The 27,468-nt window shown below is 46.9% G+C and overlaps 1 protein-coding gene across 12 annotated transcripts in view; it reads right to left on the bottom strand.

Annotated features, from left to right (window-relative positions):
- Positions 1-27,468, bottom strand: part of Smarca4 (SWI/SNF related BAF chromatin remodeling complex subunit ATPase 4) — a 94,007-nt gene that overhangs the window by 48,724 nt on the left and 17,815 nt on the right. For 10 of the 12 annotated variants that reach the window (XM_042280512.2, XM_076575862.1, XM_076575858.1 and 7 more), the window contains exons 3-14: positions 26,941-27,073; positions 25,882-26,286; positions 25,572-25,670; positions 23,802-24,060; positions 22,539-22,665; positions 21,869-22,042; positions 19,322-19,495; positions 17,662-17,829; positions 17,506-17,556; positions 12,179-12,309; positions 11,561-11,618; positions 3,435-3,556 (exon numbers count right to left, since the gene is read on the bottom strand). In XM_042280512.2, coding sequence (XP_042136446.1) covers positions 3,435-3,556; positions 11,561-11,618; positions 12,179-12,309; positions 17,506-17,556; positions 17,662-17,829; positions 19,322-19,495; positions 21,869-22,042; positions 22,539-22,665; positions 23,802-24,060; positions 25,572-25,670; positions 25,882-26,286; positions 26,941-27,073 — 1,901 coding nt within the window. The remainder of the gene's footprint in view (positions 1-3,434; positions 3,557-11,560; positions 11,619-12,178; positions 12,310-17,505; positions 17,557-17,661; positions 17,830-19,321; positions 19,496-21,868; positions 22,043-22,538; positions 22,666-23,801; positions 24,061-25,571; positions 25,671-25,881; positions 26,287-26,940; positions 27,074-27,468) is intronic. The other 2 variants (XM_076575860.1, XM_076575866.1) reach the window with 1 other exon arrangement.

The following is a 27,468-nucleotide window of genomic DNA, read 5'->3' as shown; positions in this document are numbered from 1 at the left end:
GGTGGGAACCACAGCATAGTTAGCAGCTGATCCCAACCTAAGGATCAGCTGACTGCCCCGAGACAACACAGGTCCCAAGGCCACTGACACAGGCTGGTGAAGGCTCTGCCAGTGACGACAGGAGGTACTGGTGCTAAGGAGCAGCTAGCTGCTCACAGAACCAGCACTTTTATGTGGGTGCTTTTGGGATCCAATCTGACGGCACTTGGCTGCTGCTGTTTACATTACCTTCATCTTTCTGAGACAGGGTCTCAGCATGTAGCCCTGACTGGTCTTGAATTTGTCATCCTCCTGCCTGTGCCTCCCATTTCAGGACCTGGTTCAAGAATTTATTTTTCATTTTACTTTCTGAGGTTTTAAGAAACCATTTATTTGTGTATATGTAGGGGTGTACACAAGCCATCACATACATGTGGAAGTCAGAGACAGCTCACTTCTTCCAGTGAGTGGGCTCTGGGGACCAAATTCAGTCTATCAGGCTTAGCATCAAGCACCATTATCAATACAGCCAGTCATCTCACTGGCCCTTTACTTTTCTTCTTTCTTTCAAAGACAAGGTCTCACTATTGTAGCCATGGCTGGCCTGAAACTAGCTACATAGACCATGTTGGCCTTGAACTTCTTACAGTCCTGCCTCCTGAGTGTTGGCATTACAGGCATCCACTTCATTCCTGGCTCAATAAGTTCTTTTTCTTTTTTAAAAGATTTGATTTTTAATTATGTGTATGAGTCGGAGGGGTCTTGTGTTTATAAGTACAGGAACCCTAAGAGGCCACAAGCTGGTACTGGATGCCCTAGAGCTTGAGTTAAAGACAGTTGTGAACCCCTTGACACTGGGGCCAGGAATCAGACTCAGGTCTCCTGTAAGAGCAGTATGCACTTTTAACTGCTGAACCGTCTCTCTAGCCTCTCTTTTTCTAACAATTATAAATTCATTAGTGCATGGGTGGTACATGCATGTACCACCAAGCATATGAATTCTAGGGAATCTAACTCACTTTGTTAGGACTGGCAGTGCTTTAACCAGAGAAGCCAACTCAACGGCCCCTTATTTGTCACAGAAAGAGTGATTTTAAACTGTATGACATGGTTACACTCACTTATAACTCCAGCATTCAGGAAGTAAAATGATTTCAGGATTGAAACCAGCCTGGGCTACACAGTGAGATCTCACCTCAAAATTAAAAAGGGGGGGGGGGCAGGAGGTGGAGAGGGGTTATAGTCAGGCATGTAGCACAAGCCTTTGATCATGGCAAAGGCAAATGGATCTCTGTGATTTTGATGTCAGACTGGTTTGCACAGTAAGTTACAGGACTGCCTGAGTTACACAGTGAGATCCTGTCTCCAAATAAAACAAAACCTTTAAAAATTAAAACTAAAATGAGGCTATCTCCACTACAAAAAAATTAAAATAATAAAACTAAAAATTTCAAAGGATTTAAAATTCACCATCACTGACTCATTGCCCCCATTACTCTCAACGTAGCAGATGTGTGCAATTCAACTTCCATCCATTCGCTGTGTGCTGTGCATCTTCATTCTTATCTTTTAGCAAATAGCTCCAGCCAGGTACCATGGCGCCAGCCTACAATCTTGGCTGGCAATCCAGAGGAAGAGGCAGGTGGATCTGTATGTTCCATAGTCTACATTCAGAGTTCAAGACTAACCAGAGTTACACAGTGAAACTCTGGCTAAAAACCCTAGGAAACAGTCACGTTAAGCTCTTATTTTCTTATTTTTGAGTGTTGTGTATAAGGAGGACCAAGTCTTCCTCAATTACTCTCCACTCAATGAGGCAGGATCTCTCACTTTGAATCCAGAGCTCACCAATATGGCTAGTACAGTTCTCCAGTGTGCTCTGGGGATCCTGGCTCTTTGGTTTCCATGAAGTAGAATTATAGGCAGACCACTATGCCCACCCAGCATTAATGAAGGTGCCAGGAATCCACAATCTGGTTCTCATGCTTGCTATCTGTAGATCAACTTTCCCTATGAAGCCATTGATGTACCTAGCACCACTGGAGGGAAGGTTCTTCTCATCTATTTCTCCTGTAGATTTTAAAGCACAGGTTGAACATTGCTTTTCTTTCTTTCAACATTTCCTTTTTTCTAAAAAAAGACTTACCTATTTTATATGTATGAATATTTGCATGTATGTATGTATGTATGTATATACACTATGTGTGGGCCTGATACCCATGGAAGTCAGAGGGTCCCCTGGAACTGGAATTACAGATAGTTATAAGTCACCATGTAGGTGTTGGGAACCTAATCAGGGCCTCTGCAAAGGCAGCAAGTACTTTTAACCACTGAACTGAACTAGCTCTCTAGCCCCCAAGGTTGAGCATTTCTTTCTTCTTTTGTTTTGTTTTGTTTGTTGTTGTTGTTTTTGTTCTTTGAAATGGAATTTCTCTGTGTAGCTCTGGCTATCCTGGAACTCAATCTGCAGACCAGGCTAGTCTTGGGAGTGCTAGGATTAAAGGCATGTGCCACCACCTGGTTGATCATTTCTTATCTGAACTTCTCATGTGTTTAAGATTTTGAAGTTTTGCCAGGTTTGGTGGTGAACGCCTTTAATCCCAGCACTTCGGAGGTGGAGGCCAGCCTGGTCTACAGAGTTCCAGGACAGGCTCCAAAGCTACCCAGAGAAACTCTGTCTTGGGGGAAAAAAGATTTTGAAGTTTTTCACTTGCTGGAATATCTATATAGATGTTAATGATTTCACAGTTCCCAATCAGAAAAGAAAATAGTACTGTGAAAACAGAAACATTTGGAATTGGGAACGTTTCAGATCTGAGTGATCCAATCTTTATCTTATTTCTCTATAATGGTCCCCCATCAACCACAGAGATCAAATCAGTACATTAATTTTTAACTGTGCTTCCAAGAGCAAACCTGCATGCCCAGCACCAGGGGTGAGCCCAGAGCAGAGAGCAAACTGTGCGGCCATCACACTGTTACACTAGAGGGTAGCAGCTGTCTAACATCTGTAGACACGGGGCCATACCCCAGACAGATGCTTAGTGAGAAGAGATGCACACCACAGTGCCTGGATATGTGTGTGCAAACAAAACAAAAAGGAAAGAGACTGGACCAGGCTCCCTGGAGGAGCCAGCACGCGGCTGCTGGAACAGGAGTAGACGGGCAGGTCTGTGTTGTCATCCAACGGTACTCTGAGAGCTTACGATGACCAAGAAATCATTTCCTATAACAAATTACTACATACAAATGAAATCTGTAGGAAAGGAATGTGCCCTACAGAGGCTGCTGCCAGGACTGGGGGATGACACCTAGGGAGAGGATGATCAAGTCTGAAGCCAATCTGGGCTATGCAGTAAGAATCCTGACACAAAATAAAACCAATGAAAAGGGAAAGACTGGGACTCTGGCCACTTTATAGAGCTTGCAGATAAGGACAAATGGGGACCCCTTACTCAATAATGTGTCGCGCGTCCACCTCAGAGACGTCATCGCTGTCTGGGTCTGGAATCTTCTTCTTCTCCTCCACAGGCAGTGTGGGGGGCTGTGCAGGCTGAGGCTGCTCCTCCTCCTCCTCCTACCAAGAGAGGTGCCATGTCACCTAGTGTCCCTAGCTCGGTTCCCTAGCATCCTGCAGGGCTCCCAGGGAAAGAGATGCTCTCATAGCCTTGCTCCCCCCGTGCTGTGGTGTCTATGTCTTGCTGCCCTTCCCTCTGAACAGCTGGGTACATGTCTTGAGTTTTCCTAGTGGGTTGCAGGTTCTTTGCAAGGGTATTTTGGGGCACTTCTACACCTGTTGCTCTCCAAATCAGGCTGCACATCCCTCCTGGAATCACACCATACCTTTACTCTCTACCAACTCAAGCAGCTTTCCAATTTCATAGCTGACCTCACTAAATATACCCGTGTTTTACCTCCAGTTTTATGGACAGGTTCTCACTCATCTGGAGACAAGAGGCATCTTTCCAATACTTGTGAGCTGACTGAATGTTACTTCCTTAAAGGGCCTCCCTGCACACTGAGCAGGTAACACTGGAATTCTGCAGATCATGCTCAACAAATACACAGTAATGCACTACCCAGTACCGAGCCATTCTTGTTCTCCCACATGAACCATGCAGGTCCATAGCAGATTTTTCTGAACTCTCACAGAATTGCTACAAATATTTTTAAATACTGTATGTAACTGCCACAGGCCTCTAACCCCAGCTACTCAGGAACCCAAAGATCACAGACTCTAAGTTTGAGTCATAAGAGCAACGTAGTCCAATCTTGTTTAAAATTAAAATAAAACAACCAGGGCCATAGCTCAATGCTAAAGTACCTGCCTAGCATGTGGCAAGGTTCAACCCCAATGGTACAAAATGTATGTTTTTTATTCATAACTATCTGTTAAACGGTTCTAATCAAACTCTGACAAAGTTTTCCCTGTGCCACGCAACTCCAGACCACTGGGGACAGACAAGGCTGACACTCACACTAACCAATTTGGAAAAGCAGAAGCTATCCAATGAGTCACAGCAAGGCTAGAATTACATAGGGTGGGACAAACAGCTAAAGGAGAAGGAGGTCAGGATATTCCCTTCCCGGAGACATGAACTGAATGAACAAGATTGAAAAAATGACTACTCAAGCTCCAAGAGTTAGGCAGGGCACAGTACATTCTAAGAAACATTCATCTTGGAAATGCTGCTAACTTCTGGGGAAAACAGGGCAGAGAGTTGCAGCTTAATCTTCAATCTAGCCCACCCACTCCCAATAATATGATGAAGTCTGCTGTGCTAGGAAACCATGGAGGTGGACAAGGTGACAGGTTCTATAACCAGTCTGGTAGAAATAAAGATCATCTTTTAAAAAAGAAGAAGAAAAAGAAAAACACATACACACACACAAAACAAAACAAAACAACAATTACATACTTTGCAAATCTCTCAATGTATCAGACTATTTAAACAACAGACTCCAAAGAAATGGGAATTTCCCCAGGAATCTCATGCTGGGGGAAGGAAACATTACCAGTCACGGGAGAAACTGGTCTCTCAGAAAGAGATTTCACACAGTTCTAACAACTTGTCAAATCACCTTACAGGACGAGAATGCAGCTCAAACAATAACGGTCTGGCACCATACCATGATAGGTACTGACTGGACATGCACAACCCTGATCCTCTATTTAAACTCTGATCTCACTTTAGGACCCTGACGACGGGTTTGAGGGCTATGCTGGTTCTCTTGTCCCTCTTCCCAATGTGGCCACATTGACTAAGTCTTATGGTGATATTTTATTTGTATTAAAATGTTATTTGTGCCGGGCGATGGTGGCGCACGCCTTTAATCCCAGCACTCAGGAGGCAGAGGCAGGTGGATCTCTGTGAGTTCAAGGCCAGGCTGGGCTACCAAGTGAGTTCCAGGAAAAGGCGCAAAGCTACACAGAGAAACCCCGTCTCAAAAAAACAAAAAAACAACAACAAAAAATGTTATTTGTATGTTAATAAATAAAGTTGCCCGGGGGTCAGAGCTATTAGCAGGCCATAGGAAAGCAGGGCAGTGTGGCGTACGCTTGTAATCCCAGCACTTGGTAGGCAGAGCTAGGTAAGTCTCTGTGTGTTCAGGGATACAGCCAGTATTGGATACACATGTCTTTAATCTCAATACCAACCATAGAAGACCTGGAGGTCTATACAGACAGGCCATGACAAGGTGGTCATGTGGTTGGGTTTACAACCAATGAGAAGGCAGAACAGAAACTATATAAAGACTTTAACACAGGAAGTAGCTCTGGTTCAGAGAGGTAGGACTACCACAGGAGGAAGGATAAGGATTTAGCTCTTAGCTCTGACCTCTTGGCTTTCTTCTTTGCATTGGTTCTGTTTCTTATTTAATAAGATGGTTGATTACATCTACAAAATCTTTCTGCTTTCCACTTTTTTTTTTCGAGACAGGGTTTCTCTGTGTAGCTTTGCGCCTTTCCTGGATCTCACTCTGTAGACCAGGCTGGTCTCGAACTCACAAAGATCCGCCTGCCTCTGCTTCCCCAGTGCTGAGATTAAAGGCGTGCGCCGCCGCCGCCGCCGCCGCCGCCGCCGCCGCCGCCGCCGCCGCCGCCGCCGCCGCCGCCGCCGCCACCGCCTGGCATTGCTTTCCACTTTTAATTGGAGTATTGAGGACAGGTGGCCAGACCTAACTTGGGGCCCAGGTTGTGACTCCAAGTTCGAGGACATTTCTACTCATTTGGCAGCAATGGAGTCCCTGCCTGCCCCTGGTCGAAAAGTTGCAATCTCAGCCAGGGAGCTGTATATGCTACTACCAGTGAAGATGTGCATGTGACTAGTGGAGGTCACAATGCGCAGAGATCAAAAGGGCCCTAGGCAGACATGAAAACAACCCTGCTCTGAAATGAAGGTCCCTGTGCACACAGCGATACCAAGACAGCTCACTGGCTCAGTTGTTTGCACACAATTTCATCCAGATTACTACAGGATCATAAGTGGTAGCAAATAAGGCCTTTACTTAGGGAGCCAGGAATTGACTTAGGAAAATAAAGTGAGCCAAGCCAAAACTGGCAGCACCTACCATGGAGAAAACAAGAGTTCCTAGAATGAACCAACTCCCACTGTGCTGGTTAGCTTTTGTCAACCTAACACCAAACAGAGTCACGTGGGAGAAGGGAATCTCAACTGAGGTTGTATCAGATTGGCCTGTCACTATGTCCGGGATGTTTTTCTTTACTCCTGACTGATGTGGGAGAGTTCAGCCATTGTGGATCATGCTCAATCAATGAACACAGAATCAAAAGATGATCCACTTTCCACTCGGACAAAACCAAAATAATCCACAGACAAGCTAGGGACACAACAAGAAGGATAAATATCAAGACAGCTTTGTACGGAGGCCACTAAAAATCCAAAGACAAAGAGATAATCTGATAATCAATAAGGCAAAACAGACAAACATCCGGGGTGGGGGTGGGGCTAATAATTATTTTCAGGCAATAAAAAAAGAGAACTGAGGCAACAGGTGGCTGAATTCTCATCTGAAACAGAGGCCAAAAAAGAGGCTGCACCAAGGTCTGAGAAGTTGAGAGCACATACTGCTCTTGCAGAAGAACCAGCTGAGGTCTCAGTGCCCATGTCAGGCAGCTCACAGCTGCCAGCTGCTCTGCTCCAGGGGATGTGACGTCTTCTTGCACATGCATTCACGACTGACTGCACACAGACATGCATAGAAACAAAACGGCTGACTAAGAGTGGAATCACATGTTCCCAGTGCTGAAGGAGGAGGAGGGGAGGAGCTGTCATCCAGGATCTATACATTCAACCAAACTGTCCTTCCAAAAGACAAAACACCCAGAAGAACCGCCTGTACAGCACCTGTTGCTGGCAGACAGGCCTGGGTGTGGTTCAGCAGTAGAGCGCTTGCCTGTATGTGTAAGGCCCTAAGGCACAATCCCAGCAGGACTGCAAAGAGAACCAAACAACCACTAACGCAAAATTTCAAGATACAAGACCAAAAGAACATGCTAGCAGATAATTTAAATCCATAGAGCGAAACAGTACCTGAGGAGACAACAGAGACAGAGATGGCTCAAAGGTTAAGAGTGCCTGCTGCACACTCATGAGGCCCTGCCATGCAAACACTTGCAACTCCAAGTCCAAGGACTCTGACACTCTTCTGGCCTCTGCATACACACACAGGCATACACTCACACATGTGAAATAGCATCAGAACAGGTAAGTATACAGATGAATGTAAGACTGTAAATACACATTTACCTATTCTTCTATACTACCTTTCAAAGGACTGAGAGTGCATAGAGCATTAATTTCAAGAGCACTGTGCTAAATCCCAGCCCTCGGGAAGTGAGACGGGAGGGTAACAGGTTCATAGTCAGTGGAGGGAGTGCCACATCCTCTGGAGCTGAGCCATCAGGACCCCATCTCAAAATCCAACCTAAACAAACAGTGCAATCAAGTAGATGCCCACTGAAATTGTATGATTACAAAGAAATTACTAAATAGATGCACAGATCAAATGAAAATTTATGGAAATGGTAACTCAGCAAAAAAAAAAAAAGATAGTACACAGGAAAGGAAGAATAAAAATAGATTTTTAAAACACAAGGAAGGAGGCTGGAGAGATGGCTGAGAGGTTAAGGGCACCAACTTCTCTTCCAGAGGTCTTGAGTTCAGTTCCCAGCAACCACATGGTGGCTCACAACCATCTGTAATGAGATCTGGTGCCCTCTTCTGTATACATAATAAATAAATAAATAAATCTTTAAAAAAAAAAAAAAACCCGGAAAGAAGGAAGGAAGGAAGGAAGGAAGGAAGGAAGGAAGGAAGGAAGGAAGGAAGGAAGGAAGGAAGGAAGGAAGGAGGGTAAAGCTGTGCTGGTGATGCACACCTGAAGCCCAGCGCTCTGAAGGATCTCATCAAGTCAAGACAACCTGGAATGTAAAGCAAAGCTGCCTGAGGTGCTCACCTGCACACACACTCATGAACAAAGAAGGGTGGGGGAGGAGGAGAGGGGCACCTGTGGTTGGTATGTAAAATGCAGAGAAAATTTCTTAATAATAATAATAACAACAACAACAACAAAAAGAAAATGTCAAAATTAACAAAGGGAAAATTAGAAGGAAATCAAATTAATAACCAATAGCATTTGGTTTGGTAAATGTTACACAAAGCTACAATCCAAGTTTTATGCCTGGAGTTCACATGCATATGACATACACCTACCCTCGCCCACATATGATAATAAATTTTAGAATAAGTCCAGATTGGATAACAACAAAAATAAAATACTGGGATTCTGGGTCTGGATTCTCCATCCTCCCCATAGGTGTATATGTCCCTTTGTGTACTGCGTGTATGTGTGCATCCTTTTGTTTTAAACAAAACTTCCTGAGTGCCAAAACTATATAAATATAAAATGATTGCTGGAGCTAGGGTTCAGTGGTAGAGAGTACTTCCCTAGAGTAAGTGGGGCCTTTTTCAACCCCAGTATCAAAAACAAAAGCACACAGGAGGAGGCAGAGGCAGGTGGATCTCTGAGTTCAAGACCAGCCTAATCTATATAGCAAGTTCCAGGACAGCTAGAGCTACATAATATAGAGAGACCTTGTCTCAAAAACATAAAAAACATAAAAAAAAAAACACCCAAATTCATTAAAATTTATGAGACACACAGCAATGCTTATATAGCGTGTATAAAGCCTTAGGTTTTTGGAGTAGGGGGAGTTGAAAGGGAACATTTATAATTACCAATACTTAGGAGGCTGAAGCAGGGGGATTTCGAGTTTAAAGCCATCCTGGCCAAACAGTTCAAGGCCAGCCTGAGTTATACATAGTGAGAGCCAAACTTTATTAAATGTACCCAAGAGTGCAGTGTTAAACATATAGGTTGTAAACACTATTTCTATCCCAAAACAGCCTCACATCAATAATTTAAGCATAGATCAATCAACAAAGTGAGACAAATCACTAAAGTATCCAAATCGGGAATTCAGGAATCCTCACCTCTGAGCCTACAGGATGATGAAAGCAGTTAAAACCCATTAAACACAGTGTTGGGGGCTGGGGGCAGGTGGGTAAAGCACTTGTGTACAAGTGTGAAGACCTAAATTCAATCCCCAGAATCCACACAGAGCCAGGTGCAGCAGTGCACATCTGTTAATCCCAGTGCTCCTAAGGTGAGTTGGGAGGCAGAGACAAAGGAATCCCTGGAAGCTTGTGGGCCAGCTCACCAGGGGTACACAGCAGGCAACAAGAATCCCCAGTCTCAAGGTTGTCTTAACTTCTACATAGGCACTGTGGCATGTGTGTGCCTTTACAGACACAAACACAAGTAAAAAACACACACACACTACACACACACACACAGAGAAAAAGAGAGTGAGAAACCAAGCATACTAGAAGATATTTGCAAATTATACACTAGGTCAGAAACGTGTGTCCAGAATATATAAGAACTGATTGCTCACTGGGATGGCAGGCCAATTAAAACCAGTCAAGACTTCAACAGACTTCCACTGAGGAAGACAGATGAATGGAGCACATGTGCATATGAAGATGCTTAACATCACTACTTACTAGGGTAATGCAAATCAAAACCAAATGAGATACCACCACACACCCACTAAGATGGCCATAAGCAAAAGAACAGACAATACCAAGTGTTGGTGAGGACATGAAGAAACCAGAACCCGTGAAATGGTACAGCCACTTTGGAGAACAGTTGGCAGTCTCTTAGAAAGTAAACATAAACTTACCACGTGACCCAGCAATTCCACGCCTAGGAATCTACCCAAGAAAAATGAAAACATATGTCCACACAAAACATGTTTGCAAATGTTCACAACATTATTCATAATAGCAAAAACGGAAACATAAGTGTCAACCAATTAGTGGATGGGTAAACAAAATGTGGTCTCTTCATACAATGGAACACAACGCAGTAATAAAAAGAACAAGTTCTTGGTACACACCACACATGGATGAACCTCAGTAACATGCTATACAATGGTGCTCCAACTCCATTTGCAGCTTGTCCACAAATGGCTAATCTAGAGATGGGAAGCAGATTGGTGAGCTGGGTGTGAGGGTGCACTGCTGTAACCCCAGCAGTTAGAGGATAGTCAGTTTGAACCTAGCCTGGGCTATAAAGGGGGACTCATAAAACAAGAAATAGAAAAACAAAAACGAAACAAAACAAAAAAACCAGTTCTGGGGCTTCCTGGGGCAAGAGGGGAAGGAAAGACAACCACAGAAAGACAGCTCAAGGGTTGCTTTCTGGTTGACCATTTCTTGACATTCTAACCCTGGTGTGAGGGGCTGATCCACAGTCCCAAGTGTTCAATGAAGCGGTTTAAATTAGAACAAAGTTCTCTGCTGGGCATCGTGGTGCACACCTATAACTCTAGCATTCAGAAAGGCGGGAGGAATGTATGTCTGAGCTTCAAACCAGAATGTGCAAAATAGCAAAACCCTATCACAAACAAACAAACAAACAGGTTCTATACATATACACCTAAAGCTGGAGAGACTCTAAGGAGACAGGTGGCCCTCAAGACTCTAGTGGACATAGAACCACAAGTCCTCTAGCACCACAACTCAACAGGGAAAAGCTGGAGTAGATGGCATGCCATCCACCTAATGCTGTGGGGAGGGAGGGAAACACAAAGCCCAGGGAGCAAGAGCAGGAGGAGCCATCAAGAGGCATGAACGGGAGAATCCTGGGTGGCTACTGAACATACGGGGCACTCACGCACACATGACTGTTAAGTCACAGCACTGATAAAGAATGAACAAAAGCAGCAGAGTGTTCAGAGAAGTGATGCTGAGCGCTTGAAATGAGGCCAGTACAACCGAGGAGATGACTGACACTGGATCGGCCCTAAATGGAAACAGTCTGCAAGTCAGTGAAGCTCTGAAGCACCACTTTCAGCCAAGCCCGGGGTCCCGGCTGCCCTTGCCACACCATGCCCGGCCAGCACACAGGGCACGAAGGGCACAGCCCACAGGGTGACCGGCACAAACAAAGTGGAAGGCCCACTAACAGGGAAGATCAAGTGGCTTCCTACCTCCTCCTCCTCCTCGGAGCCGCTTTCTTCACTGTCTGACCTGGGAGCCACTTCATACCTGGAAAACAGCAGTCATTAGATGCGTGTCCTGCACAGAGCAGCTTTACTTTCCTAGAACCTGGCCTGGCCCCCAAACGCCAGCACCCATCTGTAGATGTAACCAACTGTCTTATTAAATAAGAAACACAGAAACAATGTAAAAGAGAAAGCCGAGAAGTCAGAGCTCAGAGCTAAAATCTCACCCTTCCTCCTGCTGTCCCAGCTTCGCGAAAAGAGACCTACTTCCTGTCGGTTCGTTTTTTTTATAGTATGTTGTTCTGCCTTCTCATTGGTTGTAAACCCAAACACATGACTGCCTCGTCACTGTCTGAATGTACAGCCCCCTAGGTCTTAAAGGCATATGTCTCCAATGCTGGCTGTATCCCTGAACACACAGATATCTATGGGATTAAAGGCGTGTGCCACCACCGCCACACTCTTGCTATGGCTCTAATAGCTCTGACCCCCAGATAACTTTATTTATTAACATACAATCAAAATAATAATTCAGTACAATTAGATTACCACCACACCCATCACCACAGCTGCCAAGTCCCATGAAGGAGGCATCCAACTCACCCTGGGTTCATCTCAAGCCAGGCTTCCAGCTGCCCAGCTTTTGGGGCATCTGTGCCTGTGAGGATCTTGCCACTCTCTACATGGATCACCTTCACAGGAAGGTCGCTCATCTGGCTCGTCTCATCCAGAGGCTGAAAGAAAGTGACTGTCATGACCCAAGGCTCCCCAACTCCCATCCTGGGATCCAAAAGAGGCCACTTAGAAGGGCTATGATCCTAGCTGATGGGAGATGGAAAGACTGAAGCCAGTGTGAATACATAGTATCAGAACACAAGAGGAGAGGAGAGACAGCAGATGACTTTAGAAAGGTGAAAGTAGGGGGTAATGGCACATGCCCTTGATCCCGGCACTTCCTATCAAGCCCTCAGGAAAGCCACAGCAGTGCACACTTGCTTCTTTAGGCTGACCTCAAAGAAGCATTCTGCTGTGGCTATTCTCCTAGAGATGGCCATTCCAAGGGACTTTATTCGGGATGTTGTCTTAGGGTTTCTATTGCTGTGCTAACAACCAAAAGCTACTTGGAGAGGGAAAAGGTTTATCACAGTTTGCACATCACTGAGGGAATCAGGATAGGGACTTAGGCAGAAACTTGAGTGAAGCAAGTGATGCAAAGACTGTGGAGGAATGCTGCTTACTGCTTTGCTCCCCATGGTTTGTTTGCTCAGCCTGCCCAGGGGTGGCACCACCCACAGTGAGCTGGCTTTCCTATATCAGTCATCACTGATGATAATGGCCCACAGGCTTGCCCACTGGACAATCTTAGGAAAGACTTCCTCCCTGAGTTCTTTTCTCAGATGACCTTAGCTTCTGTCATACTGACAAAACATTAGCCAGCACAGATGTTCTTAGATTACTGTAAAAGCATATGGACTGGCATATCACAGCGCATAGCCACTTCGTGGGGGTTTGTAGTGTTTATTTTTATTGTTTGAGACCAGGTCTTACTAGCTCAGGCTGGCAACCTGCCTGCTTCAGCCTTCTGCCTGAGCCTCCAGAGCACAGAGATTACTGTAGCGCTTCCTCGTTAAGAGTTCATGGTGCCCAGGTCACTCGGTGCCTGCTCGCAGCCTCACTTACGCTTTTTAGTCAGTAGTATGGGGTGAAATATTGAGACAGGGGGGCTGGAGAGATGGTTCAGCAGCTGAGAGCACCGATTGCTCTTGTAGAGGACCTGGGTTTAATTCCCAGCACCCACATGGCTGCTGTTAATTCAAGTTCCAGAGGATCTGATGCCCTCTTCTGGGGTACTTCTGGGAGTACCAGGCACATATGCAGTAAACAGACATACATGCAAGCAAAATACCCAAACACAAAAGAATAAGTTAAAAAAACAATTGAGGTAACTGAGACTCAGACTCCCCCTAGGGTACTCTAATTCAAATATTAGGGTAGAGAAAGTATCAGACCTCAGCACTTTTAACCTTCTGTTGTTGTTTTGACACAGGGTTTCTCTGTGTAGTCATAGCTGTCATGGAACTTCACTCTATAGAGACCAGGCTGGCAGGAGGCAGTTGGATCTCTGAGTTTGAGGCCAGCCTGGTCTACAGAGCGAGTTCCAGGATAGCCAGGGCTAAACAAAGAAACCCTACCTCAAGAAACCAAGAAAAAAAAAGGGGGGGGGGAGCTAAACACAGGCTGGAGAGATGGCTCAGAGTTCAATTCCCAGCAACCACAAGATCTCATCTGTAATGAGATCTGGTTCCCTCTTCTGGCCTACAGGGACACATGCAAGCAGAACATTGTATACATAATAAATAAATTGTTAAAAAAAAAAAAAAAAAAAAAAAGCTAAACACACATAGTGGAGTTGGGCATGGGGTGTGCCTGTCATCCCAGCATTAGGGAGACTGAGAAAGGCAGGAGTTCTGAGTTCAGGGCCAGCATTAGCTACATAATAAGTTCAAGATCAGCCTGGACTACATAACAAGAATCTACATTAAAAACAAAAGCTAGGGGCTGGAGAGATGGCTCAGAGGTGAAGAGCACTGACTGCTCTTCCAGGGGTCCTGAGTTCAATTCCCAGCACCCACATGGTGGCTCACAACCATCTATCTGTAATGAGATCTGGCGCCCTCTCCTGTATACATAATAAATAAATAAATCTTTTAAAAACAAACAAAAAAAAACCCAAAAGCTAGACATAATGATCTCATGGATTATTATCCTGGGATCATTATTATTATCACATAATAATTCCAGCACTTGGGAGGCAGAGGCAGTTGGATCTCTGTGAATCTGAGGCCAGTATGGTCTACAGAGTTCAGGAACAGCCCAGGCTACATAGAAAGATCCTACCTTAAAAAGAAGAGTAGGAGAGCAAGCCAGAGGCCAGAGAGATGGCTCAGCACTTTAGACCATCTGTTGCTCTTGCAGAAGACCTGGTTCCAGTTCCCAGCACCCACATGGTAGCTCACCACTGTCTATAACTCCAGTTCTCAGGAATATGACATCTTTTTTGACCTCTGGGGAACCAGACATGCACTTGGTACACAGATATGCACACAGGTAAAACACTCATACACATGAAATAAAAATACTAAGCCAGGCGGTGGTGGCAAACGCCTTTAATCCCAGCACTCGGGAGGCAGAGGCAGGCGGATCTCTGTGAGTTCGAGGCCAGCCTAGGCTACCAAGTGAGTTCCAGGAAAGGCGCAAAGCTACTTAAGAGAAACCCTGTCTCGAAAAACAAAAACAAAAACAAAAAACAAAAAACAAACAAACAAAAAAATACTAACTAAAGAAACAAAATAAAATAAAAAAAGATGGGCCATGCATGGTGGCCCACACCTTTAATCCCAGCACTCACTAGGCAGAATCAAGCAGATTTCTGTTAGTTTGAGGCCAGCTTAAGTCTACATGAGTTTCATCCAGGTCAGACTGTGTTACTCAGACCCTGTCTTGAAAAGACTAATTATTTAAAAAAAAAAAAAAAAGGTAACGGTAATATAGTGGTCCATATCTCAATGCCATAACTCTGGAGAGGAAGACAAGATCAGAAGTTCCAGGTCATCTTTGGCCAGAGATTTCATGGCCAGCCTCAACAGAAGAAAACAAGGGAACCGGGGAGGAAGCATGCCAGCAGAGTGCTTGCCTCACAAGTAAGCCCTGGCATGCACAGCAGAAAGCAATCAAGGTGGCATACTTACAATGCCACCACTGGGAGGCTCACAGGAGGACCCCAGGGGCTTTCTGGCCAGCAAATCCATCCTAACTGCTCAGTTCTAGGTCAATAAAAAAAACCCTTTCACAAAGGAAATGGGTAGAGCTTCTTACAATGAGACTCAAAGCTGTCTTTTAGTCTACACATGTACACACACCTGCAAACACAGAATCGTGCAGGCATACATGTATAAAATAGAAGAAAAAAAAAAAGAATCCAAAAAAGAACATGATACAGAAGTGTTCGGTGAGACAAATTTCTAAGAGCTTCAAGAGATAAATGTCCGCCAGACAATAGTGGCACACACCTTTAATCCCAGCACTCGAAAGACAGAGGCAGACAGGTCTGTGAGTTAGTTCGAAGCCAGCCTGGTCTACAGAGAGAGTTCTAGGACAGCCTGGGCTATTACACAGAAAAACCCTGTCTCGGAAAACAAGAAACAAAAAAAAAACAAACAAACAAAAAGATAGACAGAAGGAAACAAATGACCTGAAGTTAACCTGACATCACTAGTCCTAACACACAAACACAGTGAAACAAAAGGTTCTTTTTTGGTGTTTCTTTGTGTAACCCTGGCTGTCCTGGAACTAGCTCTGCAGACCAGGCTGGCCTTGAACTCACAGAGATCCACCTGTTGAACCACCACTACCAGTCTAAAAGATTCCTGTAATATATCTTCAAAGAGAATTGCCTGAACACCCATGGAATGGAAAGTAGTGAAGGAGGCACTAAGGTCTTTGTGCTCACAAACATGCACTAGGGCTGCAGTTCTCAACCTGGGAATCACGTCTCCTTTAAAGGTCGCATGAACCTTTCACAGGAGTTGCCTAAGCCCATCAGAAAACACAGATATTTACATTAGGATACATAACAGCACAAATTACAGTTATGAAGTAGCAATGAAAATAATTTTATTGTTGAGGGTCACCACAACATAAAGAACTGTACTAAAGGGTTGCAGCATTAAGAAGGTTGAGAACCGCTGGGAGGCAGCCGTACATGCCTTTAATCCCAGCACTAGGGAGGCAGAGCCAGGCGGATCTCTGTGAGTTTGAGGTCAGCCTGGTCTACAGAGTGAGATCCAGGACAGCCAAGGCTACACAGAGAAACTCTGTCTCAAAAAACCAAAAAATAAAAAATAAAAATAAAAAAAAGGTTGAGAACCACTGCAGGAGTAGAACCTGGAATGTTAAGCATATAGGGTTGTCCCTTCAAGGAAAAGGATGACAAATCTTCTTACCAGCATAGAAGCTGGAACAAACATTCTTTCTAGCCTGGTGACCTTTTTGTGCTGTAGTGGCTAAAAATTTCTCCAGCATCAGGCCCTCCCATTCCCAGATCCTTATAATGAATTTGTTTTTCTCAGTCAATCTACAGAACTTTATGTTTATGGACTTTAAAAATAGTTTTGATGCAGTCGTATCTGACCTATATTTAGCTTACTTTGTTCCTCAAAGGGATTTATGGATGATTTCTTGTGGATGCAGGATTGAGTTAATCATAACCAGCATAAGTTGTAATTGTGCTATGCTTAAATATGCCTAAAAGAGCCAGGTGGCGCACTCCTTTAATTCCAGCACTTGTAGAGAGGCAGGCTAAAATCTGTGAGATCGAGGTCGCCTGGTCTACAGAGTGAGTTCCAGGACAGGCTCCAAAGCTACACAGAGAAACCTGTCTTGAGAAACCAAAATAGTAACAATAACAACAACAACAATAACAATAATAATAATAAACTAAAAATTAAAAAAAAAAAAAAAAAAAAAGACTTGTTTTGTTTTTCAAGACAGGGTTTCTTGTGTGGCCCTGGCTGTCCTGGGACTCACTCTGTAGACCAAGGTGGCCTCAAACTCAAGAAATCCAACTGCCTCTGCCTCCCAAGTGCTGGATTAAAGGTGTGCGGTACCACCACCCGACTTAAAAAACTTTGAAGTATTACAAAAAGGACTAAGTGGAAGCAAGACAATCCAAAGTGGAAGTTCAGCCCTGGGCCAGCAAGATGACCTGATGGGCCAAGTGCCTGATATGAAAGCCTGAGCACCCACCCTCACAAGGAGGAAGGAGGAAATCCACACCACCAGCACCCCACTGAAGAAATCAAAATCTGATTTCAAAGAGATGCATATCCCAGGGCTGGCTAGCAATTCTGTAAGAAAGCCCAACTTCTCACCTCACCATCTGGTCCAATAGCAGGTGTCTGTCCTTCAGCATTTTCTGCCTTCTGCAAATAAAGAGACAAGGTCAACCTGACCTCATAGGCCCAGGCCACCAAGCATAGAGCCAGGCCAATTACAAGGGGTGCCTGTTCCAGTCAGGCCCAGCAAACCTTCTTTTTCTTTTTCTTCTTCTTCTCCTTGGCGACCTGAGCAGCTTTGTGCTGCCGCACCAGCTCTGTGAGGTTGGCCACATACTCGTCTGTCTGCTGCAGGAGGTAGGCCAGGCGTTTGTCCTTCTTCTGGTCGATGAGCTTGCGGTAGCCCTCCTCGTCTTCAGCCTGTAAAACCAAGGAGGACGGAACATAGGCCTGTAGGGGTGCACCCCTGAGAACTGCAGACGCTCATTCATGACTGCTGCTGCACCCTGCCCCCTAACCCCATGCTGGACTTGGAAGGAACTGCCAGACAAGACAGCTCCTGCCATGAACCATTCACAGAGGGCATAAATGAGTTTTAGACTCCCTGTCCAAAAAACACACCACAAATCCCAACCTTCTTATCTGATCTGGGCCCTATGGCCACAAATCTCAATCCACCTTCTCTCAACCTGATCTAGACCCATCTCCACAAATCTCAATCCACCTTCTCTCAACCTGATCTAGGCCCATCTCCACAAATCTCAATCCACCTTCTCTCAACCTGATCTAGGCCCATCTCCACAAATCTCAGCTTGGCCCTTTATACATCCTTTTATGAAAGAACAAGAACAGGAACAGGACGAGGTGGAACATACTTGTAATCCCAGCACTTGGGAGGCAGCAGCAGGAGGATCTTTATGCTTTATGCAAGTCCAGCCTGCTTTATGCAAAGGAGGCTAGCCAGGGTTATAATGAAACCCTGTTTCACATAAAACGAAAACTACTATACATCAGAAAAGTTACCCTGGGTACTCTTTCCATTATCTATTTCCTTCTTTTTTTTTTTTTTTTTTTTTTTTTTGTTTTGTTTTGTTTTGTTTTTCGAGACAGGGTTTCTCTGTATAGCTTTGCGCCTTTCCTGGAACTCACTTGGTAGCCCAGGCTGGCCTCGAACTCACAGAGATCCGCCTGCCTCTGCCTCCCGAGTGCTGGGATTAAAGGCGTGCGCCACCACCGCCCGGCTATCTATTTCCTTCTTGATGGCCTGCAAGCACCACGTGACCCAACTTTGCAAGCTCTTGGAGCCGGTGTCTTGTTCCTTCCCAATGAGATTCTAGGGCCCCAGTGGTGACTGGCTGTACTTGGTGTGTGTGTGTCCTGCTTCCTTGACCCTCTCCTCTCTTCCTTGGACTCTTCTTCTTCTCCACAGCACTCTGCACTATGCACTGGACCCTCCCCTCAACTGCTCCAAGCCTGTCTCACAGCTGCCCAGCCCTAGCCCTCCTCAACTGTCTCTGACCAGTACTATTATGTCTGTTTTGTTCCTTCCAGGGCAAACATGAGCCCCATGAAGACAGGAATTATTCTGCTCCCCTGTGTGTCCCCAGAGCAGGTAACAATCTGTCCAGTTAGCAGCTCCACCATGATGAAACATGAGTTGGACTCATTTGGGTGGAGAGTCTTCATTTCATTGTACCTTCCATGGCTCTCATGGGGCCCAGAGAACTCAGAGCTACTCTGTCCTAACAGTCAGAAGGCCACAGACCTCTGCCTCCCAAGTCCATGTGGCTCTTCCTTCAGCTCTACTTCTAAGCCAAGCTACAGAGCATCTAAGTGTAATCCTGGGTGAATAACCCAGAATTTGCTATACCCAGGGCCAACAAGTAACCAAAAACAAGAAAACTGGGTGTACCATAAGCCTCCGCATTCGCTCCTTCTCGATACGCTCATTTTCTTTCTTCTGCTCCCGTTCGGTATTTGCATGGTAGGTGGCCACAGCCTTGGTGAGTTTCTGGAGTTTGCCTGTGACTGATCTGTGATACTCCCTGAAGTCCTTGGCATGCTGCAGGATGCTGTTGAGGTACTCCTGCAGAGAGACATCGTGGAGGGATGGCTAAGTTCCAGATCACTAAGACACAACTGTACCCACAGCTAGGAGTGTCTAGAACTGGCTCAGTGGCAGAGCACTTCTCTAACATACATGGAGCTCTGGGGTTCCATCGCTAGCAACTCAAAGAAAATGGAGGGGGGTGCCATCCACATAATAAGGCTGCCATGACAAAATTTGATACTGACCCCTGTGCAATGACAGGGGCCCTTGGACACAATAGGTGGGTGTACCAAGTGGACCCCCCCTTTGTGAGGGAGGGGTTAGACACAGGGTCTCACTACATAGCCCTGGCTGTCCTGGAACTCACTATGTGGACCAGACTAGCCTAGAACTCAGAGAACAACCTGCCTCTACCTCCTGGGTGATGGGATCAAGGGCATGTGCCCCACTGAACCTCTTTGGGGGACAACGACACACTGTAAAGCAAGTTCCAAATATGCTCCCACCCTCTGCTCAGTTGTGCCCCTTCAAGGAACTTATCCTGATACAGTAGTGACTCCAAGACTGCCAGAGCAACTATTAATTCGGAAATGTGAGAAACTACCTGCACACCTGAGTGTAGTGGGGTACACACCTGTAGTACTAGCGCTTGGGAGGTAGAGGGAAAAGGATCACTGAGTTCCAAGCCACCCTGGACTAAAAAAGAACCTGCCTCAAGAAAGCAAAAGTAGTTATAGTCTGTGTCCCAAAGAGAGATGCAATGACAAAATTCATAGGAAACTGGGAAATACTCCACAGAGGAAGCACAAATCAATGCATCTAAATTTCACTGAGAAGGTAGGAGGTTAACTTTTACCCACTGAGCCATCTCGACGGCCCAGGTATTTTAACTTCTAATTAACACACACACAGAAGCTGAAGTGGTAAATACCAAAACGTTAACCATGGTCAACACTGAGCACCGACTTTAAATTTGCTTATGTGTGGTACTGGAAATTGAACCGATGGCCGTGTGGTATGTGCTGGGCAAGTACTCTATCAATGAGCTATACCTTGGGCTCAGGTTGCCCTTAAATCTATGATGCTTCTGAGTATAAAGATTACAAAGCTACACCATGGTCACCATCCCGGAAGAGTCCTTGTTTTAGACATGTAGAAACTATGAATGAGCAACCAAGCCCAGCTCAGCACGGTGGTCCATACAGGAGCTGAGATAGGAGGACTGCTGAGTCTGAGGCCAGTCTGGGTTACACAGAGAGTACCAACGACAGTCAGGGCTATACAGGAAGACTCTGTTTCCAAATTAAATAAACAAAGCTGAAAAAGATGACTCAGTGGTTAAGAGCACTTGTTGCTCTTGCAGAGGACCTGGGTTCAATTCCCAGAACCCACATGGTGGCTAAAAACCACGTGTAACTCCAATCCCAGGGGATATGATGCTCTCCTCTTCTGACCTCCTTGGGTACCAGGCATGCATGTAACAGGCATATATGAAGGTACAATAAATATGCATAAAATAAACCTTTTTTATTTTAAGCCTATCTGTATAAAATAAATACACAACAAAACAAATGAGCAGGGCTGGAGAGATGGCTCAGAGGTTAAGAGCACTGACTGGCCGGGCGGTGGTGGCGCAGCCTTTAATCCCAGCACTGGGGAGGCAGAGGCAGGCGGATCTCTGTGAGTTTGAGGCCAGCCTGGTCTACAAAAGCGAGTTCCAGGAAAGGCACAAAGCTACACAGAGAAACCCTGTCTCAGGGGAAAAAAAAAGAGCACTGACTGCTCTTCCAGAGGTCCTGAGTTCAATTCCCAGCAACCACACGGTGGCTCACAACCATCTGTGAGATCTGGTGCCCTCTTCGCAGTCATACATGCTGTATACATAATAAATAAATAAACCTTAAAAAAAAAAATGAGCAGATTGGATTCATCTGCAAGCCTACTGGACTGTAGATTTTCATTTTCTTGAAGGACTCTGTAATAATCGAAGTCAGTCAGTCTCCTGTGGTTTTCCCCTTGCTCAGAGCAAAAGCACAAACACTCCATATCCCACAGGGTCCTCACTCACTTTCTCTAGTGAATTCTATGACTCACTTTGCTAGCTACCCTGATCCCTGAAGCCCATTCCAGTCCCAGGGCCACTGCCCCTCCTCAGTCTGGCAACCCCGCTCAAGTCTCTCTGCTGTCTCCTCTCATGGAAACCTCAATGACCCCCTTTTGCCAGAGGTGGCTCCTTTTCTGTCCTTAGTCCTCTTTTCCCACCTCTTACGTGCCCAGTGTGATCACTGCTCATCTTCTCTTACTGTTTGGCCTGTGTACTGGCATACTGCTGTGCCCAGGTACTCTTAGCTGAGCCACAGGAAGACTGGCCAGCAGAGTGCACCCTGCAAGGTGCTGTAGCAAACGTACCTGGTGCTTCTGGCGGCGCTTACGTTCCTGCTCAATCTTCTGCTGCTTCTCCAGCTTCTCAGTGATTCGGGCCTCCCGAAGCGACTGCCGTTTGCTGCGCTTATAGGCCTTGGCATTGAGGGCTGTCTCTAGGGCTGTGTCTCTGCGCATGCACACCACCACCTCCTGGCGCAGCTTTAGGGTAGAAAAGGAGATGCTGGCATCAGGCATGATGGGTTTGTGATACCAGTGGTGATGCTCACATGGGATGAGCACATGCCAGGCAGATGTTAGTGTAACAAACTGCCTGGAATGCACAGGACACCTGGGAGGCACCAAAGGTGAGGCACGCAAAGAGCAGAACATGAAAGATCTGGACTTTTCCACAGCCACACATACAGTCCTGGAGGGATGTGTAAAAGCACAGAACCCTCAGGAAGAGACTCATCAGGCCTCTGGCCCTCCAGCTGCCAAGTGCAACCTCAGGAGCCCACACCTGTATGTGTACAGGCTATCCATCGACAGGTCTTGCTGCAGTATGGGCCATGATGGTGGACTAACTATCCTGGGATCCAGACAGTCCCAACCACACAGGTATCTCAGGTAACCTCCCTCAAAGCATTCTCAGAACCCAGCATCCCCACTGTCAGAAAATGCCTCATGAGCCCAGAGTTGAGGCCACCAGACACACCTGCCTCTGGAAGTTCAGCAACCTAAGAGCCTTGAGTTCGATGGTTGCTTTGGTTCGCAGGTCCCCAGCCAGGGACCCAGGGAGATTTTCAAGTTCCTGAATTCGGTGTGCGATTCGCGCCTGCAGCCTGGGCAGAGACAGGAAAAGGAGAGACAAGTGGTGAGAGCGGAGAGGACTATTGTCTGCAAGAAGTTTCCCGGTCTTTAGAGCTAGAGTCCGTGAAGGATCTATCCCTCAAAGGAGGCAGACCCAGGCCAGGTGTAAAGAGAGGTGACTCCTCAGAAAAGGACTCCATTACAACACAGAACAGAGGCAAGCAGCCTTCAGAGTGCTTTTGAGAACAGGCCTGCTGGGACTACACAGCAAGCCCAAGACCTGATGGTGACTGTCCTCATCAACTTTATTGCCAAGTGGACACAACCTTGAATCACCTGGGAAGAAGAAACCTCAACTGGAAAACTGCCTTATCAGACGGGCCAGCACGCTGTGGGCAGCATCATCTTTAGAAAGGTGGTCTGAGCTATGTAAGAAAGCTAGCTGAGCATGAGCTGGAGAAGAAGCCAGCAAGCAGTGCTCCTCCACAATCTCTGCTTCAGGTGCTGCTTGAGTTCCTGCCCTTATTTCCTCCAGCGATGACTGTTACCTGGAAATCTGGGGGAGATAAACGCTCTCCTCTCTAGGTTGCTGTGGTCAGGGTTTTGTCCCAGCAATAGAAAAGCAAACTAGGACAGTGACTTAGCTAAGTGCTAACCCATGTGGGCAATGAGAGCTGCACATCAGGCAATCCAGCCTCAGCAGGAGACACAGGACTGTGCGAATCTACTTAGCCCACGGGCATTAATGTTGTGTCTACAGGTTAAGGAGATGCTACCCCTCTCCCGGTAACCCTAGGTGGGGAAAGTCCCTACTCTATCTTCTCATACTTATCTACAGAGCACCTACTATGCACCAGGGCAGTTTTCTCATGGAGTCTTAGCACTGAACAGGACCCAAATGTTGCCCCTTTCTCTTGTGGCTCCCTGTCTCACAGAAGAACGGCTCTAAAGGAATAAAGCGGTAAGCACTGGCAGCCACGCCTGAGCACCAAGTGCAAGGCAGAAAGGGAGCCGGACCATGTACCTCACTCAGCAGTGAGGCCTGGATGGCCACAAGATGTGCACAGCCTGCGCAAAGGCTCTGGGACAGGAACGAGCCTAAGAGAGAGGTGAAACCATCCCTGACACCTGGCAATCAGCACTGGCAGGGTAGCACTTGGGTGCTCACCTATACTCTCGCTCCTGCAGGATCTCCACAGGGTCCAGGCCCCGAGGCTTCTGGATGGGGGTGATGCGGCTCTGCTTCTGGTGCAGGGGCACCAATGGAGCAGGCTGAGCCGGCTGCCCTGGGGACTGTGTTTGCGGTGGCATCACAGGTGAGGCAGCAGGTGGGACAGCAGGAGGTGCAGGTGAAGGGCGGCCTGTTGGTTGGGGGGGAATCAGCTTCTGTGGGGTGCTTGTGGGGGCAGCAGCATTGGCCATGGGTCCTGGAGAGGCAAGCGGGATATGCTCCTTGAACTCTGGGGCCACAGGACTGCCCTTCCAGCCCTCCCACTTCTCACCCAGACCAGAACACAGACATTCCCATCCTCCAGCGCAGTTCTCCCACACCTCATGTGAAGGCCCACAAAGGTTTCCTAGTGAGAGCTGAGCTTGCTTTACCCAGCAGAGCTACATTAGAGGACTGCTTGACCATGTGCATGGTTACTAAGTGATTGGAAGGGTCTACACTTGGCTGAGCTAGGGGAGGTCTTTTGATCTACCCCTTGGCATTCCTATAAATAGCCCTTTAGAAAAAACAGGAGGGGCCGGTGGATATTGATCCAGGCCCTCCCGAGGCTATCCTGTGTTTCTATCTGTTTCTCTCCCCTCTATCCTTCTATCTAATATTTCTTATCCCTCTGTCTTCCAGAGTACCCTGTCATAAAATGTGGGAGCCAGTCTCCTTGCTGGGCTCCCACAACCTCAGACCTAACCACGCAGTGTTTGGTTTTTCTGTGCTTGGCTTCACAGGGACACATGTCCCTGTCTTTCCTCTAAAGCAGTGCACTGCTTCCCTTTAGCAGCTTCATCTCTGCCATTTCTATTACCCTTGGTCAATGGTAGTCTAAAAAAATTAAATGGAAAAAAAATGGAATAAACAACTGCTAGGTTCCAACGGCATGCTGTTGTGAATAACCACACCCAAATTCTACCTCTGAATCGTTCACCGCTTCCTTGCAGCACTATCACAGAGGCAGGTACAGTGCACACTGTCCTGAGCACGTTCCTGCTTGCTCGATCATGTCTGATGTGTTTGATTGTTTAGCTCGTTACTTTGTTTGCTGAATGAAAGAAACTTCCTCACAAACAGTGTATAAAGAAAACAGACAGTGTATGTGGGGTTTGCTGATATTTGCACGTCAGGTATCCACTGAGGGTCTTGGATAGTTTCCCTCTCAGATGAAGAAAATGACTCTATTCCACATCCAAACAAACCAGGTTTTAATATACAATGGTCCACCTCAGACCCCAAGAGAGCAGGCAGGGTCCACTGTCCCAACCCAAACTTAGAACTTGAAATAACCAACTACTTTCCAGAGACACTTCAGAGATGGCAGGACCAAGGCCACACACAATCAGCAGAGGTACCTACCTCCACTGGGATTGCTCTCTAGAGAGAAGGAAACCATGCTGGACACCCTTGTCCCGTAAGCTTGGAAGTACCCAGTCCTGAGCAAGCGTGTCTGCGGTCACAGTTATAGCCAGCCATTCTCCTTGAGGCCCATAGTAGACACATTCCCTGCCTTCCTCCTCTGCTGACTAGTGTAAGGAGACTGCAGAACAATCCCCACCCACAGGACAAGGATAGGAAGTACTCTGCTAACCCCAGCTGAACCTCACAGAAAAGCCCAAGGCTTCTTCTGGGGTAAAGAAATGTAGCCCAATCTCTGGGGTCCATCACTGCTCAGACTCATGACAGGAGGTAAGGCATGCCACCAAGAGAAAAGAAACTCACCTTCAGGCCATGGCTTGGGAGGCCCTCCAGGGGGCTGACCAGGCATCCCGGGGGGCACACCTGAGGGTCCTGGGGGAGGCATGTTTGGCCCTCCCATACCTACATTCAAAGGAAACAAAGCACCATAAATGTCACTGTGTTCAAACCTGCTGGCCTTTGCTCGTGTCAACTCAAGGAACACATACACCCACCACAAGTAAGACAAAAAGAAGGATAAAAAACATTTATCGACATAACCCCATCCATAACCACCATCTGGGAGCCAGGGCTGCCTGCCACTATGACCCAGGGGCAGGGATGTAGGCCTTACCATGGGGCCTACTGTAATTTGGAGGGGCTGGTCCTGGACCTGGGCCAGGACCAGGGCCAGAGCCAGGGCCAGGTCCTGTGGCAGATACTGAGGGTGGAGGTAGTGTTGGCATCTGCTGCTGCATTCCAGGCATCGGACGTTTGCCTTGCACGGCCATCTGCAGGTGGTCAGGCAATGGTTGGCCTCTGGCCAACATCTTATAGGCCATTATCTGAGCTCTGAGTTGATGCAGCTGGTTCTGATTAAATGGAGTTGGGCCTCGGTTTTGCTGCCCCAAGGCCTGGGGGTCAGAACCATCTAATGGGGCCCCCCCTGGCCCAGAGGACATCTGGGGGCCTGAAGATGGGCCGCTGGCTGGGACAGGACTGGAGGCATGTTCAGAGCCACCCAGGGGTGAGGGGTAACCTGTAGGGAAAGAAGACTAATTCAGTGGTCACTTGGCAGCACATATATATATCTATGACTGCTAAGCTACACCCACACCACCCAGCATCCCCAGACATAGCAACCACTCTAAGTCAAACAAGAAGCACCCAGAGAGCAGGCACTAAGACACAGCCCCAGCCCAACAGCCCATGTGGACAGGAGCTTGGATGTTTCAGGATGGTACAGATGATCAATGCAAAAAGTGAGACCTGCCCTTCAGTCAAGTACACCTCCCCACTGTCTTTCCTGGGAGGTCCCAAGATCTAGCACCTTGCTTGCTGCCCCCGGTGACAGGAAGGACTCCACAAGTCATCTACTACATCAATCTCCTCATGTAGAAAACCCAGCTTGTCTAAGCCAAGGTGCTGAGGCTCCACTGCAGTTTCTAGCCCTCAGGCCCCACCATGCTGAGCCTGACCTCAAACACCGTGCTGATCAGCATCTCTGTCCCACCAGTTCAGTCTTCCAGGACTACTCCAAGGCAAGAGGGCTGTACAGAACACCAGCCACCCCTCATCAGGAGGCCCCAGTCAGCTGTCCTAGCTGCCCTCAGAACCCCCACGAAGAAAGGAGACTTTGGGCTCCAGGTGCACGAACAACATGAGGCAGAAAGTGACCCAGGATAGACCGTACCTTGGGAATGCTGGTCCATGGGACTAGGTGGGGGTCCCATACCTGTGTGGGCCCCTGACCGCATGCCCATCCCTTTCATCTGGTTGTATCGTGGGTCATCAGGCATTCCCTTCTCATGCATGGACTCCATAGGCTATGAGATATGCAAGGACACAGGTCAGTCAAGTACAGCAAGAAGAGGCAGCCGAACATAGTACAACCAGGAAGACCATACAGAGGTCTACCCAAGGCAGCCAGAAGGCTAGCTCTGAGGCACAGACACCACAGCTTCTGGGTGTCAGGACAGAGGCACAAAATCAAGCTTCTGGCGAAGGTGACTACTTAGGCAATGGGCAGCAGAGGTATAGAGCTGTCTTTTGGGCTAGTGAGAACCCACAAGGAAAGGACTCGTACCACAGCTCCCAGGAGGAATGTCCTGGCCCCTTGCTCCCTGTCCGAAGGTGACTGGTCACAAACCTAGGGCTAAAGTCCTCATCCTTGGAGACGAATATCAAAGGGACATGCAAAAAAATCTGCACACAAAGACTG

This window comes from Peromyscus maniculatus, chromosome 7 (genome assembly GCF_049852395.1).
Source record: "Peromyscus maniculatus bairdii isolate BWxNUB_F1_BW_parent chromosome 7, HU_Pman_BW_mat_3.1, whole genome shotgun sequence".
Lineage (NCBI taxonomy): Eukaryota > Metazoa > Chordata > Mammalia > Rodentia > Cricetidae > Peromyscus > Peromyscus maniculatus.
Note: the sequence above shows the minus strand (reverse complement) of the source record. Positions and strands in the feature narration are given on the sequence as shown.